Source organism: Eriocheir sinensis, chromosome 68 (genome assembly GCF_024679095.1).
Source record: "Eriocheir sinensis breed Jianghai 21 chromosome 68, ASM2467909v1, whole genome shotgun sequence".
NCBI classification, from domain to species: domain Eukaryota; kingdom Metazoa; phylum Arthropoda; class Malacostraca; order Decapoda; family Varunidae; genus Eriocheir; species Eriocheir sinensis.
The window spans coordinates 4,628,653-4,656,082 of NC_066576.1; the positions used below are offsets into that span (position 1 = coordinate 4,628,653).

Here is a 27,430-nt window from a genome sequence, read left to right on the forward strand (position 1 = left end):
TTTTTAGGCTGACACACACACACACACACACACACACTAGAGAGAGAGAGAGAGAGAGAGAGAGAGAGAGAGAGAGAGAGAGAGAGAGAGAGAGAGAGAGAGAGAGAGAGAGAGAGAGAATTATCATAATATCACAAGTAACGTCACTGGACATTTAGCACCCTCGTCGTCATCCCCTCTGGAGACTCACAGTCGAGTACCTCGTGTGTTCCAGTGAGTGGGGGGCGCGGCCCAGCCTGGCGATGGCCGCGCGGCACCGCGGCTCTCGCTCCAGGGCGCGGAGCAGGCGCGTCGGCACCCTGCCCCGCCACGCCTCCGCCTCCCGCGCACTGTTCCGGTGGGTGTCCATGTTGCCCTCGTTGGGCCAGGCGTGGGACGCATTGGTGTGTTCCGACAGGAATAATTGAGTTGATTCTCCCAACACTGAACTACCAGAGAGGAAATGGAATATTGTCTGCGTAGCCTCGGCGGGATTTGAAGAAAGTTCCTCCAGACTAACTTGGATGACCCTCCCGGGGTGGCTAGCGCGAAGGGCAGCGTAGGTGTCAAGGTCGGCGTTGAGGTCAGCGCATCGTCGGGAAGGGCTGGCGTTCCAGCCCATCCTGCTGATGGAGGCCAAGGCGCCGCGCGGGTCGCGTGTCAGATGAATAATTTTGACACGGGACGTGTCGAGCAGCGCCGCCAGCCAGGCCAGCCGTGCCCGGATCACCTTCACCACCTTGACGCGTGCACCGCGACACAGCGCCCTCAGGTCCAGCTGACGCCTGCACATGCTGCTCCCCTCCCTGGGCCACTGGAAGCAACCGGGCCACGGAGCGATGGTAATACTCAACAAACATCCTCTTCCACTTCAACCAGGCATCAAACATGTCGTCGAATGCACACTCGAAGAGGCTCTTGAAGAACCTTAGGACGCAGGAGCCGTTATGGAACTAAGGCACCTTGGGGTACTGGAAGAGCGGCTCGAAGAACAGCACCGAGTGGCTGGCGGAGGCGAGGATCTGGGCGAGGAGCGTCGAGCCACTGCAGGGCAAGGGGCTGGCCGCCACCACCACCACCACCTCCAGCCCCTTCTCCTCGACGGTCTTCTCGCCTACTGGATTACTCTGGTGGACGGAATACACGCGGGGCTGCATGTGCACAGTCGACTGCATCTGGAAGGAGACAAAGAACACTGATAGTACCGTGTTGGCGCTAGCAAGGAAGAATTGAATGAGCTTCCGTTGACTCCACGGCCACCACATCACTCAAATGCATAACATAACATGATAACAGTACACACATCGAGACCGACACCACCAGCACGGAGGGATCACGTACACCGGCTAGCCCGCAGCCACAGGGCACCGCACACCACGAGGGGAAGGAGAACCCCGAGGACGCACCCCTGCCCGACACGCCTCCTGCTGGCCATCTCCGCTCAGCACACCGCAGCCTTACCGCCTCCTTCCCACCGTCATGTATCACCGCAGGCAGCCCTCCAACACTCGCAAGACAGCGGATCCTCACCTCAGCCTCACGAAGGAAGGCATGCATTCATGTTTTTTGTGTGCAAGTTTAGAAGCTGCATTTAAGTCTCTCCACAATGAAGTAGTTACACAATTATTACTGGATATGCGGATAATGGTGGTGAGGGTAATGTGGTGTGTGGCAACCCCGCCCCTGACGAAGCATTACGTGATCGAGGAGGTAGTACAGTTAGCGGGAGTGTAATGCTCTCTCTCTCTCTCTCTCTCTCTCTCTCTCTCTCTTCACTTCCTTGAACTTAATATTAACTAGAGTAGAAATGCAACGTTTTTGAGTCATCTGATTAATGTAGAATCACTTCGGTTTAAGGACAGGCCACCTAGTCTGGACCATGGGGTCTGTGTGGTCTGATTTTCTATGTAAATCTTGTAAATCTCTCTCTCTCTCTCTCTCTCTCTCTCTCTCTCTCTCTCTCTCTCTCACCTGGGCGCCCCTAACTGGTGATGGTGACGGTGGTGGTCGCCTCCATCTTGAGGGCGGTGGGGAACAGACTCGGGGACAGCAGCTCAGCCTCCTGCTTCTGGAACGACGGAACGCAGGGACGGCGGTCACAGGTGAGGTGTGCTTGCTCTTTTTAAGCGGTAATAGCAATAACTACTACTACTACTACTATTACTACTACTACTATTACAACTACAACTACTACTACTACTACTACTAACTAACTATCTAACTACTGCTACTACTACGATTACCTATGTATTAAGACCAATAACCACATTATTAACTACTACTACAATACTACTACCACTAACTAACTAACTACTGCTACTACTTCAACTATTATTACTACTGCTGCAACTACTACTTAAGTTTTTAAAAAATAATAACCAAATCAGAAGCTACTACTACTACTACTACTACTACTACTACTACTACAGGCAAATTAAAGTTGGCTTATACTCGTTCACAGGTTCAGGAACGTGAGGTGCGGTGATCGACATTGCCAGACTGTCGTACTCTGCCTCTTGTTTGCCGATTTCCGACCCCAAAACTGCTTTCATCACACAAATAACTGCCTTCATGTATGGATATCGTTTGAATGGTTCATTATTAGTGTTTCCTGTCTACAGTTATGGGGCAGACACCGGTAATTCCGCGGCTCTGAGTACGATAAAATAGCCACCATCTCAGCACTGCCCCGCCCGAGAAGGAGAACTCACCAGAGCATCCAGCGTGGCCGAGGAGACGCCGTTGTCGCTACACCAGGACTCAATCATGGAGTCAGTGGGCGGGAAGGCGAGGGACGCGTCTTCCCCCTCTACCCACACCCGCTGAACTGCCGCCGCCACTACCTCGTTGCTTCTCCTTCTGCGCCTCCCTTCCGAAACCTCGAACTCCACCGTCATGCCTTGAGGGTACGTCACACACATGTTCATGATTACATACACGGATAGCGATAGTGTCTTTTTATGTGATAATAAGAATATATAACTAGATAAATGGAAAAGTAAGATATTCACAAGCTTCAACATCGCTTATCGACGTCTATAGTGTCTGACTCGGTTTTATCAGATACATAGATAGATAGATATAGAGATAGAGATACATAGCGTCTTTAGTGTGGTGATAGGAATCAATAACTGAGACAAACAGAAAAATAAGACATCCAGAGGCTTCAACAACCCTTCTTACCTATGTCTATCACCTCACTCGGCTTTATCAGACACGTAGATAGATAGAGAGATAGATAGATATACACAGCGTCTTTAGTCACAAGTTTAGTGTGGTAATACGAATCAATAACTAGATAAATAGAAAAATCAGGCATCCAGAGGCCTCAACAACACTTCTTACCAACATGTCTATCACTCGGCTTTATCAGACATACAGATATAGAGATAGAGAGAGATACACAACGTCTTTCGTGTGGGTGTGAAAGTAAGAATTAATAACTGAGATAAATGTTAAGATCCGACATCCACAAACCCAAACCTCCTCTCTTACCAACGCGCAGCACCTCACTCGGCTCGACCTGGTGGAGACACACGCCGAAGAGGAAGCAGACATCGAGGGGGAAGAGGTAGACACAGCCATCGTTCCCCTTCAGGAGCCCTCCCTTCGCCAGGACCTCCGCCACCTCACCCCTCAGCACCTGCCGCGGAGAGAGAGAGAGAGAGAGAGAGAGAGAGAGAGAGAGAGAGGGGGGAGGAAGCACGTGGGTGAGTAGATGTTAATTTACTTTATTTTATTTTGTTATGTGGTTAAGACAGTCCTGAGAAATATTATACAAGGCAATATGGTGCTCCTCTTCTTCTCCTATCCCCTCCCCCCACCCACCCCCAAATAAAAGGCGGATGCGATTATGTCTATTTCCTTTGAGTGATGGTGACGTTAAGCAGCTGAGATCTCCCGGAACACACATATATCCTCCCCCCCACCCGCGGCCCCGCTGCACACGACTTTCTTCTCATGCTCATCCCTTTACTGTCCAAACCCCTTATGCAAGAGTTAACCAGCATCTTCACTCTTTCATCCCTCACGCTGGTAAACTCTGGAACAATCTTCCTTCATCTGTATTTCCTCCTGCCTACGACTTGAACTCTTTCAAGAGGAGGGTATCAGGGCAACTCTCCTCACGAAATTGACCCCTCTTTCGGCCACCTCCTTGGATTCTTTTTAGGAGCATCGAGTAGCGGGCTTTTTTTTTATTATTGCTTCCTTTTTTTATGCCCTTGAGCTGTCCCCTTTGTTGTAAAAAAAAAAAAAATCCTTGGCCCACGTCGGCCGGCACACATGAACCCAAGCTTACAGTGTACAAAAACGAAGTGACGTCACTGATAACGCTGCTTCTGTAGCAACGCACAGCAAGTCGGAGTAGTCTCAACCGGTCTAAAGGTCTAGCCACGTTGATCCAAACTATTTTGCGTTACGAACCATAGAAGTCGTGGCCGCAAACTATGGCTGCCAAGCAACAATTACAGTCAAGTATGCCTTACCTTTGGAGGCGACGAGGGAGGTGTTTGGGGGACGAAGGCGGCGGTTCCCGATGGGCGAGACGACGAGCCGGTCAGGTCGCCGGTGCTGAGAGCCTGGCGGGGCTGCTGGCTCGCTGTGCTTCTAGACGAGGCGTCGTTCACTGGCTTCAATCCACGCCAGGCCAAAGGGACCATCAGCTGCTTCCCATTATTCTTGATTTCCAGTTGACAGTGCCACACTTTGCCTCTTACCTTCTCCGCCTCGGTCTGCGTCAACGGAGTCCCGTTGTCGTATATATCACAGAGGCGGGCGTAGACCGTTCCACACTTCCCAGGCAGGAACCTGCTTCGAACTACGAGGGTCACGGTGTCCTGGGAAATTTTCATCATCATGCACGTAGCATCCACTGTAGTTTCCCCGACAGGAAGGGGAGCGGGAGAGACTGGGGTTCCTTTTGGGGTAGCGGGTGGGGTCGGGGTCTTTTTAAGGTTAGTGGGTGGGGTCTGGCTCATTTTGGGGGTTGCGGGTGGGGTCTGAGTCACTTTGGGGGTTGCGGGTGGGGTCTGGGTCACTTCGGGGGTTGCGGGTGGGGTCTGGGTCATTTTGGGGGTTGCGGGTGGGGTCTGAGTCACTTTGGGGGTTGCGGGTGGGGTCTGAGTCATTTTGGGGGTTGCGGGTGGGGTCTGGGTTACTTTGGGGGTTGCGGGTGGGGTCTGGGTCACTTTGGGGGTTGCGGGTGGAGTCTGAGTCACTTCGGGGACCGCCACTTTCTTCAGTGCTGATAGCCGCTGCTCAACGATGTTGTTGATGAAGCTCGGTTTCTTCCCAACCCAGGCCGCCAGTGTCACAAGATCCACCGAGTGCCCGTGGACTTCGTGCACTTCTTGAGATTGCGTGTATATTACGTTTATATTTTTTACCTCTTTCAGTATTGAAGCGACATTATCTTTCACTGGGAGCGGGGCATTGTTGACAAAAAGGTCTCCTTTGGCCACAGTGATTTTTCTTCCGGCCGCCGTGACCACCGCCACGCAAGAGTCTGCCGCCAACACGCGGCACGACAAGTAACCCCACTGCTGCCCTGTGTCTGACAGCTGACTGAGGCTGGCGCTCTTTTTGTTTGTTTTTGCAGCTTTACCAGACGTCTTTTGTGCAGCTGTACCAGAGGTCTTTTGTGTTGATGGAACGCTACCCTTTTGAGCAGCTGTATTAGTGGTGTTTTGTGCAGCTGTATTAGTGGTGTTTTGTGCAGCTGTATTAGGGGTGTTTTGTGCAGCTGTGTTAGTGGTGTTTTGTGCAGCTGTATTAGTGGTGTTTTGTGCAGCTGTATTAGTGGTGTTTTGTGCAGCTGTATTAGTGGTGTTTTGTGCAGCTGTATTAGTGGTGTTTTGTGCAGCTGTATTAGTGGTGTTTTGTGCAGCTGTATTAGGGGTGTTTTGTGCAGCTGTATTAGTGGTGTTTTGTGCAGCTGTATTAGTGGTGTTTTGTGCAGCTGTATTAGTGGTGTTTTGTGCAGCTGTATTAGTGGTGTTTTGTGCAGCTGTATTAGTGGTGTTTTGCAGCTGTATTAGGGTGTTTTGCAGCTGTATTAGGGGTGTTTTGTGCAGCTGTATTAGTGGTGTTTTGTGCAGCTGTATTAGTGGTGTTTTGCAGCTGTATTAGTGGTGTTTTGTGCAGCTGTATTAGTGGTGTTTTGTGCAGCTGTATTAGGGGTGTTTTGTGCAGCTGTATTAGTGGTGTTTTGTGCAGCTGTATTAGTGGTGTTTTGTGCAGCTGTATTAGGGGTGTTTTGTGCAGCTGTATTAGTGGTGTTTTGTGCAGCTGTATTAGGGGTGTTTTGTGCAGCTGTATTAGTGGTGTTTTGTGCAGCTGTATTAGGGGTGTTTTGTGCAGCTGTATTAGTGGTGTTTTGTGCAGCTGTATTAGTGGTGTTTTGTGCAGCTGTATTAGTGGTGTTTTGTGCAGCTGTATTAGGGGTGTTTTGTGCAGCTGTATTAGTGGTGTTTTGTGCAGCTGTATTAGTGGTGTTTTGTGCAGCTGTATTAGTGGTGTTTTGTGCAGCTGTATTAGTGGTGTTTTGTGCAGCTGTATTAGTGGTGTTTTGTGCATTTGTATTAGGGGTGTTTTGTGCAGCTGGGACACTAGCCTTCTGTGCCACCGGAGCACTGGCCTTTAGAGAGGATGAAACCCTAACCTGCTGGTCCTCGGCATTATTCCCAGCTGAAGCGCTTTTGCAGACCTTCATTGGTCTGTCTTTGGAGCCTGAAGGACAGTGAAGTGCTGCTTTTGAAAGATCCCACGGCGGCATCTCATTCAAGATCGAACCAAGAGCTGTCGAGTCAGGAGGCTTAATCATAACTGCAGAGAACGCCACCGGATTCCCCTTGCTGACGTGGACACTGACTCTCGTAGTCTCGCCCGCTTCCTGGCAGCCAGGCTCCAGGCCCAGTGGATAAGTGGCCTTCAGGGACCTCCGGGACCCGTCCAGATCCACCTGAAGGGTTGCTGTGCCATCCGAGACACAAAGGCTAGCGTCCACGTCAAGACAAAGGGTGACTTTTTTCTTGGTCTTAGTGTAAAAGCCGTGATATTCTTTGGTATACAGCGTCTGCCTGTTTATCACCATCGGCAGGCTGCTTGTGGGTGGTTTTTGTCCCACCCACACACACGTGCACACATACAGGACCCGCCCGCCGCCCGTCCCCTCCAACACTTTGTACACCGTGGCGTTACACTGTTCGAGATTATGCTGCAGCAGCTCGACCAGCGTGGCCTTTGCCTGTCCTATGAAGACAACGGCATCACAAACTTCTGCTGTAACGATGGTTCCGTCAAACCCTAGAACGGTTAGTTTCTTGGCGAGTATGTCCTCGAAACTTGGCCAGCATGTGACGTTTCGGCTGTCCAAGAACAAGTAAGTGTCGTCGAGCAGCTGTAGGCATCTCTTGGGCTTAGTGTCTTGCCAAATCACCGCTGCGTGCAGCTTCTTGCTCTCAGGGCACACAACGGCGTCTACCTCGACGAAAGTAGAGTCCGGAAGTTCGATGAGAGGCACCGGCTGGCCCGCTCGCCAGACCAGCCTGCAGAGCGGGATATTGCAAGAACCAGCATTCAAGGACACCATCAGCACCTTTCCCATTGCCCTGACTAGCACATATTTCTCGTCAAGCACCGTGACCAATTGACCAATGGCACTCGTGAGCGCGGCTGTCAGGAAGCAGGACGGATATGAAGTCTCTTCGACTGTAGGACCCAACAAGTCGCCTGCAGCTGCCTGCAGGGCGTCCTCGCTCTGGTTCTCTTGCCCAACACTAGAGTCCTCACCAGACACTGGCGGGCTCTGCTGGCTACCCAAAGGCATTTCAGGTTCGGGGATTGATAGCGCATTGGCAATGGTATTCCGTGAGGTAGGTGACCCTAGCAGACTCAGGGAGGGCATGCTTGAGGGTGGCGTCGGCCGAGTGTTGGAGGGTGTGGGTGGCGGGCTGCAAGGCCTTGGCGGGCTGCATGGTGGCAGCGCTGGGTACACGTGAGGTGGCCGCAAGGCTGGGGCACCTGAGAGGCGGGTGGATAAGGGAGGTGGTGGTGAAGGGGAGTGATGGCTTGACGGCGGCGCTGATGGTGATGTCGATGGAGGCGGTGTTGGGAGCATCAAGTGACGGGTGTGATCATCGTTGTTTGTTTTATGAAATTCCTCCACAAGTAAGTGCAGGCAATCTTCCGCACACTCCGGCTCCTCCCCGCTGCCGCTGATCGTGCTGACCACACTGCCGTTTGAGCGACTCTTCTCTCTTTGGTTCACGTGGGCCAGCACTTCCTTGACCCACGACAGCATGATGAAGAGGGTAATGCAGACGATGAGCTGCAATAAACACGTTGCGTGAGAACCTCGAGGTATTCCTTTCTTCTATTGCCGCTTCCTGATTGATTTTTCTTTCATTTGATATTTTTTAAGATTATCTGGGTGTTTCGAGGACTCATTTGTTGTGCAAATGATGAATAACCATAATATGCCTTATGTGACGAAATGTGAAAAGACAGGGGTCGGAGCCTCCCCAGTTAGGTTACACATGTAGGTGTTCGCCTATCTTTTGGTGATCCTAAAGGGGCTTGAAGGGGCGGAGCCACTCCGTAGGCAAGATCAAGGTCCTTGCGCTATACTACGACGTGAATCGATAGGAAGAGGAAAAACAACAGCAGGTCTTTCTGCAATGATGCGGAACATAAATCATGAGCTTATTGGAAATGTCAATTTGTCATTCCATTTTTTGTTTGTTTGACTTATAAAAAATAAGCGCATACCAACAAGGAAGGGTAAACAATCAGCTAGGAAGAAAGGGCCACAAAGAGGCGGTGGACGGGGAGCTGAAAAACAGGCAGCTGCGGCGCACCGTTTTTCTTTACATTTTCGCCTACCCTCTTTGTATTTTCAGATTATGGTGATGGGATGATGTCAGTTTACGACTGCAATGGTTTTGACCCCAGAACTAAAAGTTAAAATCATCAAATTCTGGTATGAGGAAAAATCATATGTCCGGCTTGATTCTGCCAGGAGTTTATTGTCCACACACGTGATGCACCGAAAACCAATATCATGCTGAGGGTTGTCAAGCACCTTGGAAGCAAAGGTGCTGTTCACAGCATACGCAAAGGCAACAGTGGACGTCCAGCATCAGTTACAAAGATAACGTTGATACCATCCGTAACTCAGTCGTCAGAAGTCACAGAAAGTCCCACCGCCTCCGCTCCCGAGAGTTAGAAATCTCCCCCTCAAGAGTGTTACAAATCACGAAAAAGGAAGTTTATGCCTCACATAGTGTAAGGGAATAGCTTCAGTTTCTTTTCATGATGCGTAACACACTTAAGGGGGAGATTTCTAACTCTCGGGAGCGGTGGCGGTGGGACTTTTTTTGACCTCTGAAGGCTGAGTTAAGGATGGCATCGAGGTTGGCTTGGTTCTTTGTAACTGATGCTGGACGTCCACTGCTGCCCTTGTTTGTGCTGTGAACGGTGCCTTTGCTTTCAAGGTGTTTGACAACCATCAGCATGATAGTGTTTTTAGGTGCATCACGTGTGTGGACATTAAACTCCTGGCAGAATCAACGGCGGACCCGGACATATGATTTTTCCGCATACCAGAATTTGATGATTTTAACTTTTAGTTCCGGGGTCAAAACCACTGCAGTCGTAAACTGACATCATACAATCACCATAATCTGAAAATAAAGAGGGTAGGCCTAGGCGAAAATGTAAAGAAATGACGGACGCTTGAAATCGTTACACTTTTTAACCACCCTGTATCTATGTCTATTTATCTATCTATCTATCTATCTATATTACTTTCTGAACGTTTCATCGTTTTGTAAGACGAGGATGAATGACAATGGAATGTGGAGCTCCTTCACACAAGAGGTACAGAAAGAGAGAGAGAGAGAGAGAGAGAGAGAGAGAGAGAGAGAGAGAGAGAGAGAGAGAGAGAGAGAGAGAGAGAGAGAGAGAGAGATTTACATAGATTTACATAGAAAATCAGACCACACAGACCCCATGGTCCAGACTTGGTGGTCTGTCCTTAAACCTAAGTGATTTTACATTAATCAGAAGACTCCAAAACGTTGCATTTCTGCTCTAGTTGATATTAAGTTGAAGGAAGTGACGGTCGAGCTTATTTTTGAAGGAGTCAATCGTGTTACACTGGACCACTGAAGGTGGAAGCTTATTCCATTCTCGCACTACAACGTTGGTGAAGAAAAATTTGGTGCAATCTGAATTTACTTGTCTACATCTGAGTTTTACGCCATTGTTCCTCGTGCGCAGACTGTCATCGATCATAAACAATGTTGATCTGTCTACATTCGTGAAACCATTAAGTATTTTAAAACATTCGATCAATTTTCCTCGGAGGCGACGTTTCAAGAGAGAACATGTTAAGGATAGAAAGCCTTTCTTCGTAGGATTTGTTGCGCAAGGAAGGGATCATTTCGTTGCCCGACGCTGAACACCTTCTAATTTAGCAATATCCTTTGCATGGTGGGGGGACCAAACTGTACCGCATATTCCAAGTGGGTCTGACTAAACTGTTGTAGAGCGGGAGTATTACATCTTTATTCTTGAATACAAAGTTTCTTTTAATGAAGCCCAACATTCTGTTCGCTTTATTTGCTGCATCGATGCATTGCTGTGAGAATTTGAGGTTTGACGCGATTTTGACCCCCAAGTCTTTGACGCATTGAACGCTTTTGAGTTTAACGCCGCGCATTTCGTATTCGAACTTCTTATTCCTCGTTCCAACTTGAAGGACCTGGCACTTGTCTACGTTAAAGGGCATCTCCCATCTATCCGACCAAGCTGAAATTTTGTGCAAATCCTCTTGGAGGCTTTGCCTGTCTTCGTCAGTGAGAACCGAGTTACCAATCTTTGTGTCGTCTGCAAATTTACTAATGCGGTTATTGAGTCCAACATCCACGTCGTTGATGTAAATAATGAAGAGCACTGGGCCAAGGACCGAGCCCTGAGGGACGCCACTAGTGACAGGCGCCCACTCTGAGTTAAATCCGTCAATCACTACTCTTTGTTGTCTGTTGCTCAACCAATTCGCGATCCATTGGTTTACTTGAGAGAGAGAGAGAGAGAGAGAGAGAGAGAGAGAGAGAGAGAGAGAGAGAGAGAGAGAGAGAGAGAGAGAGAGAGATGTGTGTGTGTGTGTGTGTGTGTGTGTGTGTGTGTGTGTATTTACCTACAGGGCTTTACGCTCGTGTGGTCCCGTCTCCGTATCTACATTTATCCAACTTTTCCTTAAAGCTTTGCACACTTCTCGCTGATACTACATCCTCACTTAGTCTGTTCCAAACCTCTATATTTCTTTGCGGGAAGCTATATTTCTTTGTGTGTGTGTGTGTGTGTGTGTGTGTGTGTGTGTGTGTGTGTGTGTGTTTGCTCCATGATAGCTATCCTACCCCTTGCTCGCCACCAAATTAAATTATGCAGACGGGGCTTCTCTGACGCGGTCTCACCTCTGACTGAAATACAGTTCTATACTACTACTGCTGTTACTACTATATATTTGCACCTGCACTAAGCTTACGTTGCCTGTGTGGAGCGTCTTGGCTGGTGCGTCCGCGAGGGTGGGAGCAAAACTGACACACAGGTGGGTGGGGTCCCGCCCGGAGCGTGTCGGGTCTTTTACTTGTAGCGTACAGGTGAATGTTGAAATCTCTGGTCTTATCGGTATCTTGGAACCACAACAGTGATAGATACGAGCTATAGATGTATACACGCAATCATCTGATAGTGAATAAACACTAGATAAGATGTTCTTGATATGGATTTTTTCTGAGAAACGAGGATTTTGGAATGACTTGATTTGTCACATGACACGTAAAATGGGGAGGAGGAATCTTGATATATATGCTTTCAGAAACTTTTTAAAATAAGCCACTCTTGCATTGTTTTATTCCTGGAAACCACGGGAACGGCATAAATTTTAACGAGTATGATAAGTATGTCCTCGGAACAATTAAAAAAAATGTCTGTTAAATATCTTCGGGATAAGTTTGGATCAGGTTAACAGATTATGGAGCTTTGTGTTGCAACTATATTTTTGTGGGAAATTTTATGACCGATAGTGTACGTGTGTGTGTTTGTGTGTGTGTGTGTGTGTGTGTGTGTGTGTGTGTGTGTGTGTGTGTGTGTATTTTTTTCACATAAACGATGATAAACCCCTCACGCTTCCAGGAACTGCTCACATGATTAAGTCTATCATTTAGTGTTATTAATGTTATTTAGGATAATGCGTACGGCTTGGTATCCCAGGAAAACGCGATTTCACTAATAAAAATTAAAATCTACATGCTCTAAGTTATCAGCCATTTGCTTTATAAGATTGGATAATCAAATATGGCGCAATGTTGACATGCTAATCCCCTCTTTCCCAACCCTGCTTAAAAAAATCCATCCATCAGTTGTTGTCTACTACGGATGAACATGAAATGATTGATCGGTCTTGGGGAATGTATGAAGTTCGCGGTCGCTCCCATCACAAATTCAACGTTACCAGATTGTCGTACTTGGCGTATTGTTTTTGCCGATTTCTGACCAAAAACTATCGCACCCCACAAAGATAACGATATGCATTTATAATTATTGTTAAATCGGCAATTATTGACGCTCTTTTTTTGCAATATTTATGGGCCAGAAACCGGAAAATACAATGTTGTGCGTACGATAATCTGGTAGCGTTGATCACAATGCACGAGGCTCACCGCAAAGAGAGTTGCTACATTGCGTTAGGGCTTCCCCGGAGACTCGGAGAGAGAACTTCTGTGTTGCCAGATCTACCGAAATATCTGGAGATGTACTGAAATTTTGATGAATCTCAGAAATAACTTATCAATCTCATGAATAATTTGAATATTGCTTTTCCAAATTTTCACCAGTTATAAAAAAATATTGATATAATGCTTTTTTACTTAATTTTATCTACATAACATATATCGCAAGAACCACTACATATATATTAAAGTGCGTCTGCCGAATTTTTACCTACCTACTGAATTTTCTCGCAATAATCTACTGAAATTTCCTCTGCACCATCTGGCAACACTGGAGAACTTCACTAGGACAGACACGGACATGCACACACACACACACACACACACGACTTCCTTCTCCACTGCAACCACATAACAAGAGGCTGCCCATGCACTCCTCTTTCTTGGACCATCACCACTTAAGGGGACGGGTGGCAAACCTACTATTTCTCTAGCCTGCCTTGACTTGACACTTGACAGCCGCTGGCAGCTGGTAGTGGAGGGACCCTACGTCACGTACTCTACACGTATTTAGGACGACCCTTGACAAACAATTTTACAGACTGGTTTTGTGACTGAAAAATGGCATCACTACAGTTTTAAGGAATGGGTGGCAAGCGCCTGATCACCATGCACTTACGTCTTCACAAGGACTGATAAATATACACATTGCACACTGATCCCTCCTCCTCCACTACGGCTCCTTGGCAAGAGCTAGGAGGCTGGCCAAGCACTCTCCTCTCCCTCCCTCCGAGCATCACCAATTCACCACTCACGTCTATCATTCCTCAGTACCAGTGCAGTGATCGAGGCAGGCCGCGGGTAGGGTCCTCAACACTGATTCCGAGCACGTCTGTGGCTGTTGTTCTGTTACTTTTTTATCTACGCAGTGTGTCGCTGACTTGGCAGAAGCTGGGAAGGGGTGGCTTGGGGAGGCGAGGGGTTGATACAGGCTTGGGAGGGCGGAAGATTACTTACATTAACTCGATCTGAGAGGCACTGGATGTTCTAAGTTGGTTCACCAAGGAGACAGACACTGCACTAATGAATCACCCCATTGAGTTCTAAGCGGTGTCTGGTAGCTCAAGGCTTTTTCTACCAGATATGAATTACTTGAACGTAAAACTTTGGCTGGATTGATTGATTGATTGTTTATTGTTGCAAGTAAAACAACAAAGGAGGAAGTATTACAAGACATTTTCCCTTCTCATCACATCAGCTATAATATTTCTAAAGGTCAAAGGAGGATATCAGTCAGGTTCTAATGAGTGTTTTTTAGGCTCAGGGTACAGAAGGGTCAAACTACCACCAGGGTCATAAAACTACTACTAAAGAAATGCCCACAACTCCTACGAAAGCCTTGTCAATTAAATAGGTGTTCTTGGGCGGCGAAATGTCTTAAAATACGACCCGTACTACGATTGGTATTATAAGAAACTTTCGCTTCTCACATTAACAATTTCTAAAGGTTAAAGAGGGGGTCAGTCGGGTTCTAATGAGTGTTTCCTTTGGTTCACGGTACAGAAGAAGGGTCAAACTACCACCCGGGTCATAAATCTACTACTTGAAACGCCCACAACTCCTGTGAAAGCCTTGTCAAATATGTGTATCGATGTCCCCGCAGGATTGAAAGGCCTACCGTATAGCTGCCTCGCCTACATTTTGCTCCGGTTATCTTGAATCTTCATATACAAAATTTACCTTGAGATGAACAATCCTGTGTTTGCTGTTTTAGTTCGCTGCCGTGTTTGTCTGTAAGCTGGATAGAAAGGCATTATCTAGCTCCTGGAATTCAACAGTATCTTTTAACCCTTTTACCCGTCGGAGATGAAGAGTAACGTCGTATAATGGTAAAAAAGATTGAAGATTATGTGTGATATCTGACTTGGGGTTCGACTCAGGGCATCCGAAGCGATTTGCGATGGTTCGTCTGGGTCGTAAGAAAAAGCTCGCCTCTCAAATTTCCTTCAGTTGGACGCTTGTAATGGAAGTGGATGCCAAACCTTTTTATTGGTACTTTATTTCCAAGTTCTATTCACGAGAAAACTTGCGCGGTGAGTTTCTGCGTGTTTGCGATATATTGGCCTCTATTTGTGTTCTCAATATCGTATGTCATGCAAACTAGGGCCGACAAAATGGCGACAATCATCAATGGTATGTATATAACTTTTCACTAGCATTACCACTTTTTCTTTACTTTTAAGTTTTTCCGCCTTCATATTATGGTTAAGGGACATGTATTTCGCCCCTTAAGTATAATACGGAGGCGTAATATCGTATTTCGGAGGCGCGTAGTGATTTTCAATAATTACCAAAACACTAATTTTTCAAAAATCGCTAGCAGCGATTCTATTAATTTGCGAGGCATATATATGGGGTTCAAAATACATAGAATTATGAGATCTAACCCATGATTAGGGTGAGAAGTACCGCAGTGAGATGGGCAACTCTCCGGACATTTACCAAAAGGTATAGGGAATACCTTCCTGTTTGGCATGTTCTTGGTGGGTCCTGATGGTTGGCCCCAGCCTATTATGGTACAGGCAAGTGTTTCTAGTGGTGCCATCTCGCCTAATTGGCTCATGCTGTTCCCTGTAGCTTCTTTGATCCCCTTTTAGGAGAGAGAATCCACAGTCCAGGTTGATAGGTGGTCTCCAGGACAGCATGTGGGTAGTCTTGGGCCACTCGGCGATGACTGAAAAATCCCAGCCCTCCCGTAAACAATATCTTTACAAATATAATGCCTGACATGACCTTATTCAAGCTTGTTATGCGTTGCCAAAAGTTCCATTCTGTCATGGGAGGGCCTAGTTTGACTGCAAAGCAATTCTTCATTCATGCGTCTTCCTTTCGTCATGAGGTGAGGTTAGGTTAGGTTAGGTGAGGTTGTTTTCGGGAGGTGGTGGCTGAGTGGCCAGCATGTGGACCACTCCAGGGTAATGAAAGAGATTTGAAAACCTCAGTAGAAACACGCAGACATGTGAGGAGATGTGAGCGAGGCACTTGATGGAGTGTCAAGTGTTGCGGTGCCTGGTAGACCACCAAGCTGCCCAAAGAGGACGTGGAGGAAATGTGTGGAGAAGGTCCTAACTGCTCTCGGTGTTAACCCGGTAGCAGCGACGGGCCAAATTTGTGGCTTTACCGTGTACCAGTGATAGGCCAAATTTCTGCCATTATATAAACCTCCCAAAATAGATGATGCATAAACTGATCACACATGCGTTGATATATATTATGAAATGGTTTGCGTGAGTGATGATTCTTTCCCATTATTTTACTTAGAGGGGCCTTTAACCTAACCTAACCCAACCTAAAAAACATGACCCCCGCAGCTACCGGGTTAAGGAAGAAACATTTGATAGAGACAGTTGGAGGATAGTCATTGAGTGTCTATCCCCTTAATATAAATTAGGAAGCTGACAGAAAATGGATGATGTGCTGAAACAATGCACTCTAGTTTACCTGCATGACTGAGGTTAGTGATGGGACTTGCTCACAGGATTCTAACTTAACCCGGTAGCAGCGACGGGCCAAATTTGTGCCATATGATATAAACCCTCCAAAATAGATGATGCATAAACTGATCGCAAATGCATTGATATATATTATGAAATGGTTTGTGTGAGAGGTGATTTTTTCTCATTTTTCTCGCTTAGAGGGACCAATAAGAAACATGATCCCTGCTGCTACCGGGTTAAATGTGGATACAACAACATTCTCCTAATTTACATGTACATACCAGTACCACATGGGAAACACTCCACTGTCCACCACAGAGGCAGAGAAAGACCTGGGACTATATGTTACCAGGCTACCAGTGAAGGCCAAATCTGTGCCAATCACAGCAGACGGGTTAAAGAACCTGTTATTGTTGCCAGTGTAGTTTAGGGAGAGCAGGGCAGTGGAGTCATCAGGGAAGTTTGTTTTGGCTGTTGCTAGCATTTCAAATAGTGAAGACTTACTGGTGAAGTTTATATTGTATTGTGCTGTTTTATCACAATTTATGAATAGTAAGTTGTTCTTTTAGTTGAAGGAGTCTTTAAATGTTAGATGCTCTTTACATGTCAGTTGGCTTAGACGTTATTTGAAATCAAGAGCTTTAACCAATTAAAAGAAAAATTGTTAATATTTTTTTAGTTATGAAAGTACTTTATTGAGGACTAGGTTAGAATAAAAGCAATGTCTCGTCACAAAATTAGCCCCTAAGGATATATATATTTTTTGCTTCCAGGTGACACCAGCGATGACAAACTCCGAGCCAGGGGGGAATGGCAAAGAGGTGGCTGCTGCTGGTGAGTGGATCACAAGTTTTAACAGTAGCAGTCTTTTTATGTATTTTCTGCATAGATATACAAGTGTAAAAAGTAAAACTATTTGAATGGTTTATCAAGAGATTTAGTTTTAACTTTTACATACGTTTTTTAGGGGTTAAATTCCTTCCTTCATTGAGTATTCTTCAGTCTTGGGGTCAGAATTTTGAAGAGTATATACTAGTAGTGTATTGCTTGATATCCACTCCATTATACACCCACACGACCTCTGCGTGTCACGAAACACACACAAAATTAATTCAGGCCAGGAAAGGGTTTTGCTGGCGCCAGACATCGAACCTGCGACCAGCGAGATGGGAAACCCACTCCTTAACCAATCAGCCAAAGAGGTAGGACCCCCCTTGCAGAGTGAATTGTGGGAGGCTCGTCCATCAGGCGGGTCAGCACTACAGGTGTATATATGATATTTCTTTGTTTTGTTAGGTTTGTTCATTATGTTTGAAGTATTTAATTATTGCAACATTTTAATTCAATTTTTTCACTTGTATTACATCAGTGAGCACATGATGGTCATCCTCTACTGAACCCCAAGTCACCAGTTATGGGCTGCCTGAAGCCATTCATGTCAGTGATTGAGGTCACTGAGTTACTTGGCTGTTGTTGAGTAAGCCATTGTTTGGGCCTGGCCGAGGCAGACACACTGGCCCTCTTGTCACAAAGAGTGGAAGCCTGTCATTGCAGTCTGCCCAGCAGCCTCACACTCTGGCTTGCTGCCTGACACATGGAAGATAGAAGCATGGAGAGTAAAACAGTATTCTGGATAAATCTTTTTAATCTCTTAACAGCAATATCATGCATATATTTTGGTGATTATCTACAATATCACAATATGGAGCTACACAAATGAATCATCATCCAGCCCTCTATCTCTAGCAGCAACACCAGTGTTCTGGGGCAGAAAACTGGCCATCGGCTGCGCTTGCCTCCGTCAGTGGAGAGCAACAGACAGTCCTTCCACCCCAGTGCAATGGAGGTTTGGCAACAACTTAAGAGTGTAATCCAAGTCCTGGCTGACTGTTTGACTGACTTGCAAGTGACTAATTTCAACCCTTACACAGGCCCAGGTGATGGACCCGAGGTTGTCTCCTTCAGGCGCCGCCGGCGAGGCAGCGCCGTGCGTACACTCGGTCGCTCACAGCAGAGCAATGCAGCGTTCAGTACCACTTTTGGTAACATTGAAGAATGGATGTGAGAAAGTAAAGCAAACATAACATTTCTGCAGGATTAATGAACAAAACAGTAGATGATACAGCTGAGAAGTGTAATTGAAACAAGAAATGTATGTGGAATGAAATAAGGCAAACCCTGAAAAATTTGCAATATAATTCAAAATTTAGCATTACTGAAAACACACACAGTACAGTGGATAGCAAAATAAACAAGGCTTTACAGCAGTCGTAAAGTGAAACAACTCGTGTGACATGAGGTCAACGTACAGACTCAGGCAAGTATTTGACACCTTGGCTTTCATTGCTGGTAACCAACACCTTGCCTTCATTGGTACCTTCAACATCATCACTGATAACTTTTCAGATTTTTTTCACTGTACATTTTCCCCACAGTTATGCTTTTTCCACAGCATTCTCCTACGTCTGTGCGGCGGAGTCCTTGGCACTGTGTCTGGTCCTCTGGGTGGCACCAGCTGAGGTCGGAGCCTGTCACTCCACGAGACAGTTCAGAGGTTGGCACAGGGGCGCCCGGGGACACTCCTCCCACCAGGCCTCTTGGCCCCTACTCTGTCCTATAAGTGCTAGTGGCCAGAGTAGAAGGAAGACGCCTCAACAGGTGGGTGGTGGTGCCTGGCTGCCATGATTGGGGGAAGGTCTTGTAGGTATGAGCTGCTTGTGCCTTGGCTTTGCAGTGAGCTGTGCTGCTCTAGTGGCATTTGCAATTCAGTTCAGTTCCATGCACTTCCTGTCTGCACTGTCTGCACCCTTGTGAGGAATAGAGGCCACTAAAATAAATGCACGGATTCGCAGATATGTACACGGCGATAAAATTTGTAGATAAAGTTCCAGCCAACTAGATTTTGGTATGAAGGTCCCTCATATTCTTGAGTGTGCGTCGGCAGCCGTCTTGGCGTGGAGGAGTCCTTCGCGGGAGATTTTTCTTGGCGAGGAGTTGTAGCTACTTTTGCTGATGTAGTCGTCGTCGCAGACTGCCGAATCCACAGACGACTGCCAGTCTAGTGAAGGTGTCTTACCACTTTTGAGAACATTACGTCCTGTAACGGCACGGCTGTTAGTGACACCAAACTGATTGGCCGGAGGGCTCTGACTATTTTCTTCAACATTAAAGGAACATTCACTAATACCAGAGTCACTCCTCTCGCTGACTATACTGTGCGAGGGGCGAGTGACGGGAGCACAGCCCTTGCTCTTGGTGGTGGAGGCAGCGGGGGAGGGGGGGGTCTGGGTCTGGTTTTCGGGGAGAGGAGTGAGCCGGGTTGGGGAGGAGGGCTGGGAGCTGCGGCGGTTGGTGAGGGAGGTGATGCGTCCCAGGGCACGGAGGGCATTGCCGGTTTTCTAAAGTTAAATAAACAAACCATGCAGTTAGTTCTCGGTTAACACACGAAGATAACACAGGATGAGAAAACAAACTCAAAACATAAAGAGTGCGCAACATTGAAGTGTGTCGAGCACCCAACCAAGTAGGCATTAGTGACAAACACCACCACACCACCTGTTCCTATATACGGCAATCTGTCACAATGGTCGTCAGCTGTTCCAGGGGTGTTATAAGTATTATGTGTTGTGGTAGTAAGGGAAAGCAGTAATTCGGTGTGCTTGCAATGTGTTGATTCTCATTCTATAGCTGTGTGTGTCTGTGAGTCTGTGAAAGGGTCTATAAGTTGTCTGTGTATCTGTGAAAGGGTCTATAAGCTGTCTGTGTGTCTGTGAAAGGGTCTATAAGCTATCTGTGTGTCTGTGAAAGGGTCTATAAGCTGTCTGTGTGTCTGTGAAAGGGTCTATAAGCTGTCTGTGTGTCTGTGAAAGGGTCTATAAGCTGTCTGTGTGTCTGTGAAAGGGTCTATAAGCTGTCTGTGTGTCTGTTAAAGGGTCTATAAGCTGTCTGTGTGTCTGTTAAAGGGTCTATAAGCTATCTGTGTGTCTGTGAAAGGGTCTATAAGCTATCTTTGTGTCTGTGAAAGGGTCTATAAGCTATCTGTGTGTCTGTGAAAGGGTCTATAAGCTATCTTTGTGTCTGTGAAAGGGTCTATAAGCTATCTTTGTGTCTGTGAAAGGGTCTATAAGCTGTCTGTGTGTCTGTGAAGGGGTCTATACGCTATCTGTGTGTCTGTTAAAGGGTCTGTCACTTCTAATTGTTTTTTGTTCCTCTTGCTTTTGAGATAACGTCTTAAGATCACTTTTACCGACACTAATGTTCTTACTTGTCTCCATGATGCAGCCTTATTTTCATGCAAGTTTGAGGTTTCTTTCAATTTTATAACATTTCTCTCTTGCTTGCTGTTCTTAAATCACTCTGGACTTTATAGGGTTAGATATAGAGTAAAATCCCACATTCCAGCTTGAGTATTTAATCTGTATTGTGCTTACTTTAACCATCATGGACTTTCGTAGTATAGAGCAAGTGAATTCTCATGTTTAAGTTAGACCATTTATTTAATCTGTTTAACCCAGTAGCAGCAGGGATCATGTTTCGTAATGGTCCCTCCAAGCGAGAAAAAAATCACCCCTCACACAAACCATTTCATAATATATATCAAAGGATTTGTGATCAGATTATGTATCATCTATTTGAGGGGGTTTATATCATGGCACAAATTTGGCCCGTCGCTGCTTCTTGGTAAAGCCACAAATTTGGTCCGTCGCTGCTACTGGGTTAATACGTGGTTAGTGTCAGTAAGTGTAACATTCATCTCAAGGTTTCTACGCCTTCTGGAGAATGTTGTTGTTACTGAACTTCATTGTTAGAAGGTATTTCTGTAATGCATTCTGTTCAATAGACACACAGTGCAGACACTCCTTGTGTTTGATTTAAGGAAAAATGCTTGCAGTCTTTCTCCGGAGGCTCTTTGAGGTATTACGGACTTAGTACAATTTTTGAGGCCTGTTTAGGGGGACTTAGTACAATTTTTGAGGCCTGTTTTGGGGGACTTAGTACAATCTTTGAGGCCTGTTTTGGGGGACTTAGTACAATCTTTGAGGCCTGTTTTGGGGGACTTAGTACAATCTTTGAGGCCTGTTTTGGGGGACTTAGTACAATCTTTGAGGCCTGTTTTGGGGGACTTAGTACAATCTTTGAGGCCTGTTTTGGGGGACTTAGTACAATTTTTGAGGCCTGTTTTGGGGCTAGTTTTTGCTTTTTTGTGGCAATTTTTAGCCATCTTGTACAATGTCAACACTATTGTACAAGTGTGTTTATTGAACAGAATGTATTACAGAGAAATACCTTGTAACAATATAATTTGAGAATTCTTGGTTCCTGTACTAAAACAAGACATTATTGCCAAACTGGAATTTTCTTTTTTGGTGTCAAAAGATTACAGAAGTGGAGGCAAGGGAAGCAATGGCGATCAAAGTGGGATGGAATTCGGTATTCATGGAAATCATCATCTCTATTTTGTAATCCCCCTTGGAAAAGGTATCGTGCCAGGGTGATGATGTCCCTTGGATGGGAAGCACAACTATAATAATTCCACGAGAAACTGGTGGCTGGGTGCTGGCCCTGCCCTGCCCCGCACCTTGCCACACACTCAACACCTCTTGCTTCCTCTCCTACGTCAGCTATTTGTTACCTTTAAATGAATCTAATTAAATAATTGTATACTCCAGTAAGGGCTCTTTTGTCTCTTTTGTTTCTTTTTTAGGAGCAGCGAGTAGTGGGCTTTTTTTTTAATTATTGTTTTCTTTTTTTGTGTGCCCTTGAGCTGCCTCCTTTGTTGTAGTGCTAAGATTGTTTCGTTTTTAGGATGATAAAGATTTTGTATAAATAGCAGGACGCTTGACAACGTTGGAATACAACGTTGTCAAGTGTCCTGGTATTTATATAAAATCATTATCATCCTAAAAACAATATAATCTTAACACTGTACGACCTTACTGGAGAGGAAGTGAGAGGTCTTGAGTGTGTGTGGCAAGGTGCGGGGCGGAGCTGACCCCCCACCCGCCAGTTTCTCGTGGAAATGCTATAAAGCACTGAGGGTGTGGCTTTGGTGTGGCCTGGAGGACGTGACATCCCTGCTGGCTGATCACCGGCTGACAGCACTGATACAAATTAATAAGAACAGGTGGTGTAGAGTTTAATATCGGTGTCTGCCTGGTTGGGTGGCTGGTGTACCTCAATGACACGCACACTTTACTACTGCATCAAAATTAAAAAACTCGATACAAACAATATGGAATGGACTGAAACCATATTTGTGAGTTGATGTAATAAATTGTGACTAATAAATTACTACTATTATTAAACTAGTTATTATAATACTGATTTCTGGCATCATCAGCTCCCTGGATGAAGTAACATTGGGTTGCTCACAAACTGTGGCTGTGCTGGGCAGAAGTTTTGTGAATTTACTGTTCATTATTCTCTGTACTTGAACAGCAAATGAATGTTTTACTTTTTTATGAAATATTTTTAATTTACATTTGAGTGCCATTTAATAGCCTCTTCCATTTAGTGTAGTAACCTGTTTCTGGGTTGTGATCTGTAGAGTCCCTTGATGGATAGAGTCCCGACAACCTAAGATTTGGACGCCATTATTGGCCCTGTTTTCGCAAGCATATGCTAGTGTTTGTGGCCAATAATGGCGTCCAAATCTAAGGTTGTAGGGACTCTATAAGGGACTCCACAGCTCACGACCCAGAAATGGGTTACGCTAAATGGAAGAGGCTATAAGGATTGCCACCAAAACAACATTAGGAGTTCAAGTGTTTGAAAGGTTGGTACTGAGAATGCTCTTGTTGCGCCATGGAAGTTTGTGCATGATAAGAATATAAGTTTGCCTCACCTGAATATAAGTTTGCCTCACCTGAATATAAGTTTGTCTCACCTGAATATAAGTTTGCCTCACCTGAATATAAATAATAATAATAATGAGCAACTTAACTGAACTATCCTTTGGTGCAGGTACTTGACAAACTGCCTCATCCAGGGACATACTGACACCTTATCATCTCACACTTAAATTAAGACTACTGAGTAAAATAAAATAAAAAAATAAAAAATGAAAATGTTTGGGTACGACTAAAACGTGCATTATCCCATGCACATGCAATACGCACCTGCCATTTCCGTCTTATGATGAACTTCTTGAGCTTGTCTGTGGAGATGACAACCTTGTTCATGTCTGCCTCGGTCTGGGCCAGCCAGGGGTGGTTGAAGCACTGCTCTGCTGTGAGTCGGTTTCTGTTGAGGTGGAGAACAATGAGGCGAGGGATCTTGGGCTTTAGCTGCAGGAAGTTCTGGCCTGGATTGTTATTCCTAAGTAGGTTGGTTTGATAATTTGTAGGCAGCCTTCTAATTGGTACACCTTGAGAAAAAAAATACGTGGAAAAACTTGAGCGGAGGTTGAAATCAGAAAAAGGAAAGTTTCGTTTAGTCGGCGCAACATCGGTGGTCATATGCCGGAGAGAGACAGAAGGGGAAGGAATTATAGGAGAAGGGACACAACCCCCGATTAATACCTGGTACCCATTCACTGCTGGGTGGACAGGGGCGTAGGGTATCGGAAAAGCCGCCCAAATATTTCCACTCCGCCGGGGAATCGAACCCAGGCTCTCTCGGTTGTGAGCCAAGTGTGCTAACCACTGCACCACAAAGCCCCCCTGGTTTAAATCAGACTATTGTTTATTTTGACAATACTTAGTTTTAATACCCCTGGTTAATTTATCATTTTGGTACAGTGGTTTTCAGTACTAATACTAGTTGGAAGGGACCACATTTTACTCAGCTTAACCCCTTGACTGTGGATTTCCTACAAGAAGACATCACCAAGCTACAGGAATTAAACAAAAAGTGGCTGCTACAATTCAGTGAAGAAAAATGTAAAGTCCTGTACCTTGGGAGGGGATATCCAGCACACCAATACCACATGGGAAACACTCCACTATCCACCACAGAGGCTGAGAAAGACCTGGGACTATATGTTACCAGGCTACCAGTGAAGGGATATCCAGCACACCAATACCACATGGGAAACACTCCACTATCCACCACAGAGGCAGAGAAAGACCTGGGAGTGTATGTTACCAGGCTACCAGTGAAGGGATATCCAGCACACCAATACCACATGGGAAACACTCCACTATCCACCACCGAGGCAGAGAAAGACCTGGGAGTATATGTTACCAGGCTACCAGTGAAGGGGAAATCCGTGCCAATCGCAGCGGACGGGTTAAGAGGAGCAGTGAGAAAGCACACTGGCAACGAGGGAAGTGTACAGCAAGAGTAACAACACTTAACCAAGCAAATCAACATAGCCTTTGTGAAGTGGCCGAGGCTCTGCAGTGCACTTACTCTTTCTTGTGGATGAGGAGAGAGGTGATGAAATCTTTGGCATCATCTGATATGGCGTCGAAGGCATCGTCGTCGAAGTCAAACTCGGCGCGGGTGATGTTGGCGAATGTCTCTGCGTCGCTGTCGCCCATGAAGGGGGAGAGACCCGACAGCCTGTTGGAGAGAGAGAGACGGTGTTGCTGATGATGGGAAGAAGTGAAGAAGGATGTGCATGTCAATATGTACCTCACTTTTCAAGCCTATCGGCCCCTTGCAGACTCCTTATGCTGTGTTCTTATGTTTAAACTCATATCAAGAAAATACTGCCTTGAAATGTTAACCCTTTGACTTCTGATTTCCTACAAGAAGACATTACCAAGCTACAGGAGTGGAACAAAAAGTGGCTGCTACAATTCAATGAAGAAAAATGGGAGGGGATATCCAGCATACCAATACCACATGGGAAACACTCCACTATCCACCACAGAGGCAGAGAAAGACCTGGGAGTATATGTTACCAGGCTACCAGTGAAGGCCAAATCCGTGCCAATCGCAGCGGACAGGTTAAATATGAACGCAAAACACTACACAAGGAATTTTTGGTCTTTGGTATTGGTTGGGAGGCTGACTAACCCATCATGGTGAACTGTGAGAGTGGCCCTAAGATGGACAAGGATGAGTGGGTGTACTTACAAAACGTAGCAGATCACGCCAACGGACCACATGTCGGAGGCAAACCCAATCGGCTCGTAGTTGATGACCTCCGGCGCGATGAACTCCGGGGTGCCAAAGAGGACTCGGCAAGGGTCATCTGGGTTGAAACGTCGCGCGAGGCCAAAGTCGATGAGCTTGATTTGATGCGAGGTCTTGCGTACACACAGAATGTTCTCAGGCTGTCGGGAGAGTGAGGAAGATATAGCAAATACTCAGATGCTTCCCTCTCTTACATCAATCATTGGGGGCATTACGGTATATGTTCAGTGCACAGATGTGATGTTGAGGGACGACTGACTTTTACGAGACCAACAAAATCATAGGAGGGAAACTAACACGCTAGAAAAGGGGACATTACTGTATATATTCAGTGCACAGATGTGATGTTGAGGGATGACCGACTTTTACGAGACCAACGAAATCATAGGAGGGAAACTAACACGCTAGAAAAGGGGACATTACTGTATATATTCAGTGCACAGATGTGATGTCGAGGGGTGACTGACTTTTACGAGACCAACGAACACACTAGTAAAGGGGACATTACTGTGTATATATATGTGTAAAAGTCTGTTCCATGTAAAAGTTAACCCCTATAAAGTATTTGATTGACTAAGGGATACTGTACTACAATTTAAATACGCGCTAAAATGTTACTCCCGTGAAGAGAACATGATGTCACAGAAGATCAAGTGTAGTCAGAAGTGTTTAGATATTGCCTTCTTGAGAGAGTTTAAGTCACATGAAATATAGTACATGTATATATCTAAGCACCTAGAATCCCTAACTTTGTCCTCAAGATTATGTTTGAGAATGTTTCGACTTTTTACTCCTTGACTGTGGATTTCCTACAAGAAGACATCACCAAGCTACAGGAATGGAACAAAAGTGGCTGCTACAATTCAATGAAGAAAAATGTAGTCCTGCATCTTGGGAGGGGATATCTAGCATACCAATACCACATGGGAAACACTCCACTATCCACCACAGAGGCAGAGAAAGACCTGGGAGTGTATGTTACCAGGCTACCAGTGAAGGGATATCCAGCACACCAATACCACATGGGAAACACTCCACTATCCACCACAGAGGCAGAGAAAGACCTGGGAGTGTATGTTACCAGGCTACCAGTGAAGGGATATTCAGCATACCAATACCACATGGGAAACACTCCACTATCCACCACAGAGGCAGAGAAAGACCTGGGAGTGTATGTTACCAGGCTACCAGTGAAGGGATATCCAGCACACCAATACCACATGGGAAACACTCCACTATCCACCACAGAGGCAGAGAAAGACCTGGGAGCGTATGTTACTCGCAGCGGACGGGTTAAGGGCATACAAAAATATACCTGACTAACCTTCAAGTCGAGATGGACGATGAGATTCTTGTGCATGTAGTTGACGCCATCGCAGATCTGTCGCACGAAGAGGATGCAATCTCTCTCCGTGAGGGCGAAGTCATCGGCCACCACGCGCTCGAACAGCTCGCCCCCGGATATGCTGCGGAGACGAACATTGACAGTGATCTTGGCACCATATTTTATTTATTTATTTTTTTAACAGCTAACCCCCCCTCCCCCCCCAGCAGTGTGTCATCAGGTGAAGGGAAGGTTACAGAGAGAAATGCACAAGGATGAAGTGAATGACCTTGAGGCAGCTCCAACGTGTAGGCATCAACGGAAACTTACTATTCCATGACCATGATGAACTCCCTCTGTCGTTCGTAGGCCGCTCCCAGTTGAAGCAGCTTAGGGTGGCGCAGGGCGTTCATGATATCAATTTCCTCTTTAACCTGGAAGGGGATAATAAAGTTAGGTCCGGAGAATGACAAAGAAAGGTCACTGCAGCTGTAAACGACTTCGATCGTACGAGTGAAGTCATGGGCTGCTTACAAATCTCTTATGTTCTGTATTTGATAATCCTTTGAGTTAGGCAGCAATGGGTTAAATATGAAGAGATTACATTGCTTTTTAATCTGTGAGGAAGTGAATAGACATATTAACTGGGTTGTGGCATAATTGCTTAACCCCTTGACTGTGGATTTCCTACAAGAAGACATCACCAAGCAACAGGAATGGAACAAAAAGTGGCTGCTACAACTCAATGAAGAAAAATGTAAAGTCCTGCATCTTGGGAGGGGATATCCAGCACACCAATACCACATGGGAAA

At 46.0% G+C, this 27,430-nt stretch overlaps 3 protein-coding genes across 5 annotated transcripts in view; all 3 read right to left on the reverse strand.

Moving 5' to 3' along the window:
• Positions 1-782: 782 nt before the first annotated feature.
• Positions 783-5,997, reverse strand: LOC126988196 (mucin-2-like). The gene is made up of 5 exons (XM_050846087.1): positions 4,467-5,997; positions 3,475-3,622; positions 2,691-2,878; positions 1,951-2,047; positions 783-1,154 (listed from the first exon to the last, which is right to left on the reverse strand). Exons 1-4 carry the CDS (start codon positions 5,106-5,108, stop codon positions 1,961-1,963), a joined length of 1,065 nt encoding a protein of 354 aa, XP_050702044.1. The 5' UTR covers positions 5,109-5,997; the 3' UTR covers positions 783-1,154; positions 1,951-1,960.
• Positions 5,998-6,082: 85 nt separating this feature from the next.
• On the reverse strand, positions 6,083-13,722 carry LOC126988297 (uncharacterized). Its single transcript, XM_050846359.1, has 2 exons — positions 13,529-13,722; positions 6,083-8,308 (listed from the first exon to the last, which is right to left on the reverse strand). Exons 1-2 carry the CDS (start codon positions 13,535-13,537, stop codon positions 6,083-6,085), a joined length of 2,235 nt encoding a protein of 744 aa, XP_050702316.1. The 5' UTR covers positions 13,538-13,722.
• Positions 13,723-17,837: 4,115 nt separating this feature from the next.
• The window catches only part of LOC126988194 (myosin light chain kinase, smooth muscle-like), a 37,267-nt gene continuing 27,674 nt past the window's right edge, over positions 17,838-27,430 (reverse strand). For 2 of the 3 annotated variants that reach the window (XM_050846083.1, XM_050846082.1), the window contains 6 exons: positions 26,949-27,052; positions 26,619-26,760; positions 25,235-25,434; positions 24,563-24,715; positions 23,329-23,452; positions 17,838-19,608 (listed from right to left, as the gene is read on the reverse strand). In XM_050846083.1, the coding sequence (XP_050702040.1) occupies positions 19,129-19,608; positions 23,329-23,452; positions 24,563-24,715; positions 25,235-25,434; positions 26,619-26,760; positions 26,949-27,052 (1,203 nt within the window). In that variant the 3' untranslated portion in view covers positions 17,838-19,128. The remainder of the gene's footprint in view (positions 19,609-23,328; positions 23,453-24,562; positions 24,716-25,234; positions 25,435-26,618; positions 26,761-26,948; positions 27,053-27,430) is intronic. The other variant, XM_050846084.1, reaches the window with a different exon arrangement.

Excerpts from the sequence above, each read along its gene's own strand:
- LOC126988196 (XM_050846087.1), bottom strand. The coding sequence starts at position 5,108 with ATGACTCAGACCCCACCCGCAACCCCCAAAGTGACTCAGACCCCACCC. Across the intron at positions 3,623-4,466 it reads CTCCCTCGTCGCCTCCAAAG|GTGCTGAGGGGTGAGGTGGC; the intron begins GTAAGGCATACT and ends TCTCCGCGGCAG. Across the intron at positions 2,879-3,474 it reads GAGTGAGGTGCTGCGCGTTG|GCATGACGGTGGAGTTCGAG; the intron begins GTAAGAGAGGAG and ends CGTACCCTCAAG.